Source organism: Theobroma umbraticum, unplaced genomic scaffold, assembly GCF_002168275.2.
Source record: "Theobroma umbraticum cultivar Fairchild unplaced genomic scaffold, ASM216827v3 scaffold_204.0, whole genome shotgun sequence".
NCBI classification, from domain to species: domain Eukaryota; kingdom Viridiplantae; phylum Streptophyta; class Magnoliopsida; order Malvales; family Malvaceae; genus Theobroma; species Theobroma umbraticum.
This window is the reverse complement of record NW_018397267.1, coordinates 1050692-1064702: the sequence shown is the minus strand read 5'-3', so window position 1 is coordinate 1064702 and position 14011 is coordinate 1050692. Positions and strand designations below refer to the sequence as shown.

The window sequence follows — 14011 nt, the reverse complement described above, 5'->3', positions numbered from 1 at the left end:
TGTCAGATAGGATTGACCTTCTAGAACCTATAACAGCAAGCAGATATCAGCTGAAGATATTGAGTGTGGGTTGGGACAAAAATAAATCACATGAAATACCTGGAAAAAAGAAATCATAACCAAGCAATTTCGCAAGTACCACCAAAGCGTAGAAGAAACTTATTCTACCGTATCTCAATTTCGTAAAGAATATGCAAAAGAATTAATTAGTTTCTCTGTCTAAATTTTAATAAACCCCACACTTTGGATAAGTCATTTCTATTTTGAATTGAATGGATGGGGTCTATGTTAATAGGACTATTTATTCATTACATTGCTATGATTGAAACAATTTCCAAACAGTAAGTCCTTCCTATTCCTTAATTCTTATCCAGTTGCAATACAAAGATCGCTATGTCTACATCCAAAAAAAAAAAAGGCAATTAAAAGATAAAGATAAAGTGAGTAGGTAAAGCACTAGATAAAGATATAAATATATATTTAATTAATCACCAAAAAATAATTAAAACAATAAACATAGATATGAAAGCATCAAAAGAAAGAACCGGAAAATGGATAGTGGGATTTATCCATAAAATTGGCACAACATTTTCTCTTAAAAATGAGTTGTGGATTTTATTTCAAAGATTAAAACTGTGTTAGAGTAGAGGTTTTAAAAAAAGGTCAAGCTGAATCTGATTCTTTTTTTGTTATATAAAAATTATTTACGGTGAGTAATAATTTAGATCTAAATGTATATCTGCTAAGAAATATTAAAGAACTATTCTTATGAGATTGAGATTGTTGAATACCTCACATACACATGATAATTTATTTTTAAAACTTTGTATTTTTGAATCTCTTTTTTTTTAAATTATTTTTTATTTAGTTGATGTTATAGAAGTTGCTTGATTTAGAATAATGTAATAAATTTTTTTTATTATATGTATATATATATAAAAAAGATAAAGATAAGCTTTGAGGTTGATTTTGGTCAACAGCTCCCATCACCCAAAAAGGAATGTGCCACTGCCACCCATTAGCCATGGCTGTATTGACTATACGAGCTTTAGCACTTCATATTGACCACGTGTTGGATAATAGTGATTTACTCTTCCTCCTCCGTGTCTGCTCTTCTCCCATGTCTCTCAGTCTGTGCAGGTTCGTGTATATATATGTATATATGTCGTCGTGCATGTTGCACGTTCTATTATTGAGTCCTTCTTTTGCGTGACGCTCTGTTCTGCTCTGCCGATTTGACAGGGATCGGTTTTATAGTACCTGATGAATGTCTTGACGAGTTGGATGTGGTACGATGATGTTACAGTTAGTGTAATGACAAAGACATACATTTGGTAAGTTTGAAAAAATATTTGTTCTTATATTATGTTAGTTGTATGATAGTTACGTAGAAGAAGGGATGAACATTAAATTTTTAATAAGTTATTTATATTGATGAATTCAAATCTTTATTTTTTTTTCTCCATTCTCAAAAAATATCATGTGTTTATTTATTTTTTTTATCTCTTATTTTTTTATAAATATTTTTTAATTAAAAAAATAATTTAAATTTTAAATGTATCGTTAAATTTACGTAAAATTTTATTTGATATTTTTCTGAATGAAATGATTGTAATTTCACACGTCTAGTAAATACTACCATATATACAAAGGTTGGAAAAACTTTGAACGTGGCGTCTCGCTAGATTTTTATAGGCACGTGTATCTCGTGCATGTTGCACAATTTTATTTGGATTCCTTCTTTTGGCGACGCGCTTGGTTTTGTCGATTTTTTACAATCGCTAGTTTTGGTCCCTCATGCAACTCGTTTTCGTCGTGTATATACAGATAAAACTGCGGGGTGATTGTTGATCACTCTCAGATATGATTAGATATAAAATATATTAAAATTAAATATAAATATGATATAAATAATATTTATATTGTAAATTTAAAATATATACATTTAATAATCTTTTAATATAACGCGACATAATTAACATATTTATTAAATATATCAATATACGACACGATACGATTAATACTTTTAACGTGATTAAATAAAATTATTTACAATTAAATAAAATTTTATTATTTAAATTTAAAAAAAATTATAACAAAATAAAATAATAATAATATCAAATATAATAAAATTTAACATAAATAACATACATAAAATTCATTATTATGTAATATGATAAAATCCATCATTAACAGTTAACTTTAAAATATAAATAATATCTAAAATCATTCATAATTTTCATCGATAATTAAATACATATCATTAACCACATATATCATCAACCAAGAGCAACTCCAAATACTAAAGCCAAAATTATTTAAGTAAGGTTCAAATAGTTTTTGACTTTTAATTTTTAACAGATTGATTAACGTGTCATGTATACATGTTAAAATATGATAACACATTTAAACATAATAACACGATTAATTAAATATATTTAAATGTATTATTCGTATATGACATAATTAGACTTAAAACGTTTTAAGGTTAAACCTAAATCTATTTAATCCGGTCTCTTATAGTGTCGTGTTAATATATCATGTATAAAATTACCAAATCTAAGTAAAAGGACTTAAGATGCGTAAGTGGGTTATATACCTTGCACTTAGGATATATAATTAAAGAGATTTTTTAAGGTATAATATTTAAAAACTTTAAATAAATAATTTTTTATTACGTTCAATCAAATTTTATAATTTTATTTTTGATCAAAAAAGTTTTTATAATTATGGATTGATTAATGTAGTTTATAGAAAAAATCACTTATCGTTTTATATCATATGATATTAATATAACATAATATTAGATGATAATGTGGCATATCCACATAGTTGTGTAACTTTTTCACTTTCTATAACAATATTACGTCAACACCACATATAAAGTTCAAAATTCTCTTATTATTCTCCTTGTTTATCAAGATAACTTTTTTTTTTGAAATTTTAACAATTAATTAATAACTTGACTCTCAAAATTTTAAATTAAATCAAAGGAAAAAATATTTTTCTTATCAAAACACATTGTAATATGTAAATATTGTAAAATCCTCAACAATGTAAGATAAAATATTTAAATATAATTAAACCCTGAAATATTAAAATAATCTTCAAAATAAAACCCTAAATGTCAAACCATGATAAGGGGCAGTACTAGTCCTTTCCATTACCCTTAATGGTACGTTGGTCCAAATGTATAATTTTTTTTATGTCGATTGCAACTTGTACCAAACAATTAATATCAAGAGAGGATTGATATTTGCTATTTCTATTTTAAAAATTAATAATTTTTTATTTAAAAATGAATCAAACGCGTATATTTAAAAAAATAAAAAATTTAATTATTTATGTCGGATCCTCTGAACAATTATATTATAATTATCATATCAAGAGACGGTATTAGCCCATTCTATTATCTTTAAACATATTTTTGTTTAATTTATTTTTAATCAATTTCAACTTGTGGGAAATAAGAAATATGAAGAAGAGATTCATATTTATCAATCCATACTTTTCAAAGATAATCATTTCTTATTTAAAAATGAACTAAACGTGTCTTTAAAAAAAAGGAATACGAGAGTCGAACTTCTACGTTATTTCTCCGACCATTTGTTTCATCCATCTGAACGGAACACATCATAACTGTCAAATCATGACCGTGCATCAGAAATTTGTGTATCGTATTTTTAAGAAATGATCTATTTTTCATTAAAAATGAAGAGAGAACAAGAGGCTGGACTACCTATTTCATTCCTTCGGACCAGATGCATTAAATCATGTCCATCAAGTGGCTTTTTCGATCCAAGAGGGGCTATAGGAGGGGGACCAAATGCGTCAAATCATGCGAATGGCCGTCGACGGGACCCATGGCCTTGACTGTTCCGTTGTCTAAGCTTAATTATATGAATGGACGTAACGTTACCATAGTGTAACTTATATCTCTTCGAATAAGTTTGTGGTAAAAAAAATGGTAAAATACCTTATTTTCTTAAATTTTGATCAAAAATTATATAAAAATTTATTAATTTTTAAAATAAATATTTTATCTCAAAACTACAAACATTATTAACAAAAATAATAAAAAATTAAAATATTTTTCTATTAATTTAAAAAATTATTATTATATTTTTTAAAAAAAATAAAAAACATCGATCGTTACTTCCAAATTTCCCTAGAAAGGGGGCATCGGCCGGTGGTCCCAAAAGATCACGCTCCCCCAAAGGAGGGGAGCACCAGATTGGGGCTCCCTAAGAGAGTTCTGGTACTCCCTAACGGGTTAGAAGCTTTTTTTAAAAAAAGAATTAATAAAAAATAATAAAATTATATAATTATAATTATTAAAATTAATCTCAAATAAAATTATTTTTTTATTTTTATTATGTCAAAAAGTTGATAAAATTACTACCAATTGATTTTATGTGTCTAACAAAATTCATTTTTTTAAAATAGAATATTAATTTTAAAAATAAATAAATTTTTGTATAATTTTAATCCAAATTTCAAAAATCAACCAGGTTCGCTTTTTCGAGGAAGAGTAAATGGCAGTAGCTATCGTCCTTGGCTGGGGTCTATAAATATTTCCACCACTAGTTCATACCAGCGCAACACTCAAAACAATCTTCTAGGTTTCTGTCTCGCAATCTAGCTTTTACAAGCAAAGATATGGCCTGCAACATTAAGGCTCTTTCCCTTAATCACCAAATACTTTCAGGTGCCACTGCTGAGAGGAAAATGGGCACTGCTTCGGCTGCTAACGTGCATGTGGTTCCTGAAACAGTGAGCAAAACCTTGCCTGCTTTGACCACTTTGACCATAAAAGCTCCTCAGCCAGAGAGATTACTGATTAAAACCGTTGATAGAAAAGAGATTAATAATGGGAAATTTGGGAGGTTTGGAGGGAAGTATGTGCCTGAGACCCTCATGAGTTGTTTGGGCAAACTCGAAGCTGAGTTCAACTTGGTTTTGCATGATTCCGAGTTTCAGGTTTGTTATCGATATTGAATATCCCCTAAAACAGAAAGTTATTTAACTATCTCCTAAGATATTAATCTAATATTGAAATGTTGATGTCTTGCAGGAGGAGCTCACAACAGCACTGCGGGACTATGTTGGAAGGGAGACACCTTTATATTTTGCTCAGCGTTTGACGGATCACTACAAGAACAGTCGAGGGGAAGGGCCAGAGATTTATCTGAAGAGAGAGGATCTCAGCCATGGTGGTGCTCACAAGATCAACAACGCGATAGCGCAGGCAATGATTGCCAAACGCATGGGGCGGAAAACCATTGTGGCTGCCACTGGCGCTGGCCAGCATGGAGTTGCAACAGCTGCTGCATGTGCCAAACTTTCATTGGAGTGCACCATCTTCATGGGAGCCACAGATATGGAAAAACAGGCTTCTAATGTCCTACTGATGAAGCTGCTTGGTGCTCAGGTAGGCCCAGTAATAATATTATTCTTTTTCTTTACCTTCTCATAGCAAAACTTTCTAATTTATTGATCAGCAAAGAGAACTCCTATATATTCTGAGTCATTTGTGTTGTTTATGCGTTGTGAACTGACACAGGTAGAATCCGTTGAGGGGACATTCAAAGAGGCGAGTTCACAAGCCATCCGAGAGTGGGTGGGGAACCTGGAAACCAGCTACTACCTGACAGGAACAGTCGTAGGGCCACATCCATGTCCGAGCATGGTACGTGAATTTCAATCTGTTATTGGGAAGGAAACAAGAAGACAGGCGATGGAGAAATGGGGCGGCAAACCTGATGTGCTCGTGGCTTGCATAGGGAGTGGATCCAATGCCTTAGGTTTGTTCCACGAATTCATAAATGACGAAGATGTAAAGTTGATTGGGGTTGAGGCTGCTGGGTTTGGCCTGGACAGTGGCAAACACTCCGCAACTCTAGCTAGAGGAGATGTTGGTGTGTATCATGGGGCAATGAGCTATCTGTTGCAAGATGAGGAAGGACAAATTTTGGGGCCACATTCCATTGGTGTGGGGTACGTACTTGACTGATCAGCACTAGTACCATTTATTTCACTTCATTTATACCTCTGTTTTAAGGTTAAACAAAGACAAGATACAACCCAATGTTAGCAAGTTTTGTTAAATTGATTTAATCAAATCACATGCAGGCTTGAGTACCCGGGGGTTGGACCTGAGGTCAGCTTTTTAAAAGAAACAGGTCGTGCAGAGTTCCATTCTGCAACCGACCAAGAAGCCATTGATGGTAAGCTATCGTAGCAAATTAGCAATCCAAAAACGATTTCTTGAAGATGAATGAACTAACTGGTGTGATCAATTCGCAGCGTACCGACGGCTATGCAAATTGGAAGGCATATTCCCAGCGTTGGAGGCCTCTCATGCATTGGCCTTCCTGGAGAAACTATGTCCAACTCTTGCCAATGGAACCAAGGTTGTCGTGAACATCAGCGGCCGCGGGGATAAAGACTCTGACATTGTCTTCCAATACAAACCCCATTCAATGACTTAAATCTTATGCCATAGTAACAAATTATTAATTTCTAATTATTGTAGATGCTGCCGACACCCTAAATAATTGTAAATAGGGACTGAAAAATTAGAATATTAAGATGTCAAGATTTACCTTTGGATGTTGGCCTGATAATGGGGACAATACTAAAGGAGTTGTCGATAATCAAAAAAAGAAAAGGCAAATATGTGATGACCAGCGTGGTTCTACCTTCACAGGACTTCTACTGTTAAACTTTGGCTTTCAAATTCGTATAAATTTACTTTTAAAATTAAACTAGCCAAAGATTAAGATAAATTTTTATATTTTTTTTACATTTAATTATTTTTTTATAATTATAATAAATTTTTATAATTAATAATTAATTAATTTATATTAATAAAAATATTATTTATAATTATATATCTTATGATATGTCATGTTATCATGTTAACATATTATAATAATGATATCAATTTGAAATCGCCTGAACAACAACGTAGTCCTTATTTCAATCCTTCATACTGTAGTAGTTGGTAAAGACAGATACATGGCTTGGAAGTGAATGAAGAGAGAGACAGAGAGAGATTACCTATAAAGAGTTAACCAAAGTCCAAACAAATTTCAACTATTGGGAAACCACATGAACCATCTCATTTACAACCAGTACAGAAGGTTACATGAAAGAGTCGCAACCTAAGGGAAAAGGAATTGGAGAGTCTTAAGTACTCATAAAACCTGTTGCTGCTCCTATCAGTTCATCGGGTAAAGAAGTGAGCCGAAGAGGAGCCTTCTAACAGCCATCTGCAAATTGAAACTGCCATGTGACCCTGCAGAATATCACAAGGAGAAATAAAACGAATACAGAAAAAATAATATATTGCTGGAACGCCTCCACAGCTTGTTTCAGAACTATATAGATGGTCAAAACTCAAAAGACACCGTGAAACAGAGCAATACTCCCCCATATAACAGTTCAAGGATTCTCGCTGCAATTGTTGACACAATATAGAATGTTTAAACAATGTTCCTCCGGATCTTTTTGCAGGAAACAAATAAGGAGAACACCACAAAATTAAGGCTGCGAGAGAATCTGTAACCTTTTTGCTGCATGATATTGTGCATGGTACAAGTTCAACTATACATGTACAAGGTTCTGGCATGTCGCCAAGCTACTGCAACCACCAACACTAGCATAAACAAAGTAAGAGCATACTACTAAGATGAAACTCAAACCAAGTTACATAAGCTTAAAGGCCAACTAAACAAGGTTAACTCCGCAATCTTTTTCTTTGACTACTGTCCTCAGAATTTCCCTGCAAGTAATGAGGAGAAGAAAATATAAGATAAAGGAATGGGATACATATATTTACAAAACTCAGCCTGCCACAACATCTTCTCAAGCAAGGAAACAAGGCTTGTTCAAAAGGAGTATATAGTTGGAGGAAACAAGAAGCACTACATGCTGTTATGATCATATTTCAGTTACATCTACACTCAAGGTATCAATCATGGTAAATCTGAACACAAAAAAGCCAGATAAAAGGTTGTCTTCCTTAAAACCAGTGATTGAACTTTCTCAATTTAATGCTAAAATGGTCACAAGGGAAGTTTCCCCATCCATCTCCATTTCTAAATTTTATTTTAGTATTCAGTTCCACAACAATATTGCTTTCCAAGATTAATGCAAAAAATGCATTTCAGCCTGAACTCAATGCACAAAGCTCACAGAGAAAGATCTGTAGAAGCATTTGGAAACTGAAAATGGAATTGAATAAGGTGATGAAATAACATTTATGGTCCACAAAGATGATATTGGTAACACAAAAACAAATATGGCAATCCAATTGGGAGGCAAAGATAAAAAGGCATACCCCATCATGCCGTACAAAATCTTCAGGGGGAACCACACTAGATTCTGACCTGCATTTAGCATGCACTATTGGACCTAATTGAGATCTATCCATGCCTACAGTTGATCCATTGGGTGCATTCATGTAGATAGCCCCCTTATACATCCACTCCTCTGTTTCATCACTATAGAAATCATCAAAAGGCTCACCACATAATGCACATACACTCTGATCTTCATCAGCAGGAACTGCCAATTCTTCATCATCTTTCTTTTCTACAACATTCTCAGTAGGTAAAAATCCAGGAACCGCATCAGTTCCCAGAGCTTCTGCACCACTAAGCCACATACTAGCACTCACAAACCACTTCCGAGAAGGCTTCTGCTTACGGTTCTTAGACATCCGGTTTCTAGTTACATGCCAATCCATATGAGTACTGTGTTCCTCCTGTAACTTGAATCGAAGGCCACATGTTGTGCACTGCCTTGGAAGATCAGCATATAAAGCACTTATAGAAGACTCATGTCGCACCTTGAGGAGATCTGCATTAAACTCAAGTCCTACAGGATCCTACAAAATAAATTGCTTCATTGAGATACAATCTTAGTGAATAAATAATTTACATATCGTACAGAAGAACCTCACCAAAATAACTACCTGTATGGGGGTTGGTTTTGTCAAGGAAATCAAACCTTGAGCCATAAGGGAACTAATCAAACCAGAAAATGGACCACTCTGTGCTTGGTTAGGGAGAAGTGGCCCTATATTTTGAGTTGCAGGTATCATTTGAGATGCCGGCGGTGGACCAGGAGGAAGAGGTGGCAAGGCTCCCCCCTGTAACTGCAAAGAAACAGTTGGCATATTTGGGATCGGTAAAGGAGGCTGTGCAACATGTGTAGGATTAGATGGGACCATACTAATGACAGCACCATGCATTTGTGGAGTGTATCCATGATTCAAGGATGGTGCCAGTAAGCGAGGTGGCAATGGTGCTGTTGCAGATGAAAGGAAATTTTCTCGAAGGTCCTGAGAAGGAAGAAAGTGCGGCTGCAAAGAAGTCGCTTGCATTTGGTTTCGCTGGTGCAAAGCAGCACGTTGATCAGGCAATTGTGGCACCCTTGCCAAGCTTTGCTCCTTGCTTTCAAAACTATCAAACTGTTCAGCCATATATGAATGTTTATTTGGACCCTGATTCATAACCATGTTGATAGGATTGATAGAATCAAACTGACTCCCACTAGGCTGCTGCAGTGAATAATTAGAGTGCATGGCTGGTGGCTGAGATTTATGAACATTAACTGGAGGCCATACCCCAGTTGTTGATGGTATAATAGCTGGCCGAGCTCCAACTGTGACAGAGTCAAGGCTAGAAGAGCCGATTCTTGGCACAACAGCTGGAGGCCTAAGAAATTGTGAACCACCATCAGGTAATCTGTCAATAAGGGGAACAATTTTCTTGCCACCTAATGACTGTATACCACTAGCTGAAAAGGGTATTTGGAAATCCCTTCCTCTTCCTCTGGCATGAAGGTTCCGTGATGGCTGAGAAAAATGGAATGAGGAATTCCAAGCCTCTTGAGGATGATGCGAATGCAGGATCTGACTTGATCCACGACCACTCTGCATAAAACATATAACCATTAAATACACAATAGAAAGATGTCAACCAACTATATTAAGTATTAAATACACAATAGAAGATGTCATAAATGCAGCAATTGACACAGAAAATGGTGCCTTGAAATCCAGAATTTACAGGAGAACAGAGAAATAAAATGCATAGAACGCCAGATGTGGTCAGACTGGCTGCAAAAGGATCCAACCCCTCATGATTTATGAGATTTTATTGTTCAAATCATCTACATCATATGAAGTTCGCAGTTTATAATAGCAAAATCAACAGTGATAAAAACTAGAAATATTAACACCAGTCTACAAAATTAGCACAAAGAGAGGGGGAGTAAGAAGACTTTTCCTAATACAAATATCATTTCATACAATATAATAACTAACAAGGATGCCTGAACAACAAATGGTACAGATAAAAAGTTGAACAAGCATACACTCAGTGAAGGGACTGCATTTTCAGGAATTGTTGAAGAATCATCAGCAAGGGGTAGCTGAGTTTGAGTAGTGCGACTGCTCCTACTATTAGATTCCAATCCAGCAGGCCGTTCCCCAATGCTTCCAAAAGGTGGAACAGATGAAAGTGAAAAATCATTGCTCCTACTGCGGTCTGCTAATGTAGGGCTCATATCTTCCCAATCAAACTCTTCCTCTTCGGTATTCTGCCACGATATTGGAGTCACTTTATTGCCCCTTCCATTTACAGCCAGCCGTTCAACCTGTGCAGGCTTGCTGTTAGAAATTCCTTTTCCCCTATCATTGCCATATGCATCTATTAAAGCCCTGGGTGTTTGGCGCTCATGTCCGTTGCTAAGCTTGTATGCATTCAAAGAACTTTCAGAACGATTATGGTAATCGTCATAATAGTGCTTCCTCTGCCGCTCTCTTGTCTCCTCATCTCTGACAATCGCTCTTCCACGTCCATAATCGAAGACAGGACGAGATGGAGAGGTTCCATCAACAAACCTTCTAGGAGAACCATCTGATGGGAGATCATCAACTTCTGATGATAAAAGTCTATCAGACCCAATTGTTGATGGTGAGAAGGGTCTTGAAACCATAGAAGCTGACTTGTTAGCCCCAAGCGCAACAGAAGTATGGCCAACATTTGCAGTTGAGTGCAATCTTCGCACTCCAACATGTGAGGATGGAACCTCTGTATGATCAGAATCAAATTCATCAAATCCAATGGAATGTTTTTGACCATACAGTTTTAGACCTGCAGACGTGCCTCTTACGTGCTGAGTGTTCTGCAAAGTTTGCAAACATTTCACACTTAAGATGCCTTTCTGTACAATGCATGTGTGTGTGTGTGCATGCATATGCATGTACAATCACATCAATAACAGAAGTTTTGAGAAGATTTCTCAACAGGTTTACCAGTCAGGTAAGCTAAAATCATAACCAAATCACTAGCGGGAAAATAATACGGTTCATATAGAAAGAAAGACATTCTAAACCAAAATTAACAAGGAAGCAAATGGCCCAACTCATAAATTGGAAAGGAAAAGGAGGGGAAAAAGAAAGAGCTATCTAAACAAAAATTAACAAGTAAAGAAGAGCACTTAAGAATATTAGTCACAAAAAACATATAAGCACAGTGGAAAAGAAAATAAGCCTTCCCCACACCATCCCACCACAAAACAGAATACTAAGTTAATAACCCAGTTGTTTTCCAAGAGAATTTGAGTTTAGATTTACAAGTTTCCTAAAGTAACTACAACTATGGAATGCTTGCTCATCTTCACCTCTGTTGTTATGTTGAAATTCTAGATATGAAAAGCATTGTCTTACAGCTCAACAACAGAGAACGGCAGCTAAAACTAGCTGTATCATCACTTGCTGCAGGCCCCATGTTAACTCTCATCTTAACTGATATTCCAACTATTTTTTAGCAAATAATCCTAATATATCTATTCCCCTGAATATTCAGGCAACCTAATCCCTCCATTCCAGCCTAGCCCTAGTGATCATTGCCCAATTTACCTTTTAATCATAAACTTCCTTCAATACCAAAAGCAGTTCTGTCCAGAGGGATCTACAACTGCTAGCAACATCTAATTCAAAGAATTTCAATAGAAAAACACTTTTTTGCTTTGTTTACTCTGAATAATGTCATGAAGACTACAGAACACAGAAACGTGCAGGAATCTAAACCACAGTTTCACACCCTACATTCCAGTAAAAGAAAGGACGTCAAGAATAGAGTTTTTCATCAGAAAGCTTACACTATCTGCACCTGACTGTTGTTCCAACTGCCGCAAGTACTTAGGATTAACATGTATGACATGTGTTGGACGAGCCGATTCAGAAGACCGCAAGGAAGTTACACCCGACGATTGTTGGTTTGCTGATTGAGAAAATTGCAATTGTATCTCAATTTTTCGGAGGACAGATGGTGGAAACACTGTTGACCATGTGCCAAAGAGATGGCGCATAGCAGGATACAAGTTAGGGTTAATTTGCCTGTATGCCTCACAGAAAACCTAATCAAATTAACACAAAAACATAATTAATCAACATCAGGCTAATAATAAAATAATGACCTTCACCAAAAATGTTGACAATGACTCACCTCTGGCAAACGGGAAGAGAAATGCCTAACATATTCTCGGCCAATATTCTTTACAATGCTATCTAATAGATATAATGAAGGAAGTTTTTGCTCAACTGGAACCTGTAGGCAATAAACTTAAAATTAAATTTTTTTTTAAAAAATGTTCAAGTTACTTGGCAGTACAGTGGAAAACCTAATTTTTAACTAACCTCAAGAATTCGCGCACAAATAGCATCGGCAATGCCTTCGCCGTGCTCCCGCTGTTCGCCGGCAATGATCGTGAGATCAGTAATTATCGGCTTCGAATTGAAAGTTAGTTCCGATAAGACAGCCTCGTAAAGCTGAACAATCTCCTCCCTACTCGGAGTCGCCGCCACCTCATCGTCACCATCGTCACCACCGGAAACTCTAAGGTCATCTTCCCGTTGCTTCAACAGAGCCTTAAACCGTTCCGATATCGACGGCTGTTGCTTTTGCGCTAACTCATTGGACATGGCCTTGCTGCTGTTGTTATTAATAACAGGGAAAGATTATAAATTTCTAGGGTTTTCTCAGGAAAGTGGGATTTTCTCCAATTCCATACAGATTCCAGAGAAAAAAAAATTAGCAAATCTGTCAAGGGATCAGGGCCAGGGTTTCGGCCCACCGCGAAACGGTGACGATTGGATTAGGGTTTTTCGTCGCCAGCATCGAACAAGAAACAGATACAGTTTAGTGTGTCACGAAAATGAGAGTTACTGGTAACTTTCTCGTGAAAGTTTTTTTCCGTTAAAAAAATTAACAAAAAGAAATTAATATTTGTTTGATTTGGTTCAATCGGGCCCAGCACATATCCCAATCACGTGGAGGTTATTAACAATCATAGATACTCTGTTTAATGTGTACACGCATACAGCCAATCATAATCCAACGGGCCAGAAAAAATGGAAACGAATCGGACGGTTATAATCGTTTGAAGCCTAGTTAGACAAAAATGTTCAAAAGTGGGGTCCACCAGCCCTTTAATCCTGTTAACTCTCCCAGCCAAATATTTGGATATTAAGACAGCGAGCATTCGAACTGTGAATCTAACGGTTAGTCGGAGAAACTGTTTGCTTTTTTCTTGGTGCAAGGATGATTTGTTTATCCAATTTTAGCTGCTAAGGCACCTACCAGCCCTTGATCCTCTGTTATTCCTGCCTTTGATCCTTAGGAATTTGTGAAGTTTTATATCTGTTCGTTTTGATTTAAAATAATTTTCAAAAAGTTTTCAAAATTTATATTTGTTTAAAAAATAAAAATTTTGTTTTAAATATAAAACATCGTATACATCAATGATAAAAACACTCATCAATTAAGTAAAATATTTTGCACCAAAAAAAATATAAATATTTTAAAAAAAACTTTTTATATTAAAATTAAGAATATAGGTCAGATGAATAATATTAATATTTAATTTAAAATATTTATATTTATATTATTTAATATTATTAAAATTAAAAAAATATTTTTTAATAAAATCATTC

General features: G+C 35.0%; 2 protein-coding genes across 3 annotated transcripts; one reads left to right on the top strand and one right to left on the bottom strand.

The window, feature by feature from the left end:
• The first annotated feature begins 4587 nt into the window (after positions 1 to 4587).
• On the top strand, positions 4588 to 6739 carry LOC110423748 (tryptophan synthase beta chain 1-like). The gene is made up of 5 exons (XM_021438085.1): positions 4588 to 4980; positions 5075 to 5431; positions 5564 to 5997; positions 6133 to 6227; positions 6307 to 6739. The coding sequence occupies exons 1-5, from the start codon at positions 4660 to 4662 to the stop codon at positions 6489 to 6491; spliced, it is 1392 nt and encodes a 463-aa protein (XP_021293760.1). The 5' UTR covers positions 4588 to 4659; the 3' UTR covers positions 6492 to 6739.
• A 216-nt stretch (positions 6740 to 6955) lies between these two features.
• Positions 6956 to 13280, bottom strand: PCFS4 (PCF11P-similar protein 4). Of its 2 annotated transcripts, none has more exons than XM_021438081.1 (7): positions 12716 to 13280; positions 12525 to 12626; positions 12178 to 12435; positions 10387 to 11199; positions 8981 to 9943; positions 8345 to 8893; positions 6956 to 7786 (listed from the first exon to the last, which is right to left on the bottom strand). In XM_021438081.1, the coding sequence occupies exons 1-7, from the start codon at positions 12998 to 13000 to the stop codon at positions 7742 to 7744; spliced, it is 3015 nt and encodes a 1004-aa protein (XP_021293756.1). In that variant the 5' UTR covers positions 13001 to 13280; the 3' UTR covers positions 6956 to 7741. The 2 variants fall into 2 exon arrangements, with proteins under 2 accessions (XP_021293756.1, XP_021293757.1); XM_021438082.1 differs by having other exon boundaries at positions 10387 to 11105; positions 12189 to 12435.
• Positions 13281 to 14011: the final 731 nt, after the last annotated feature.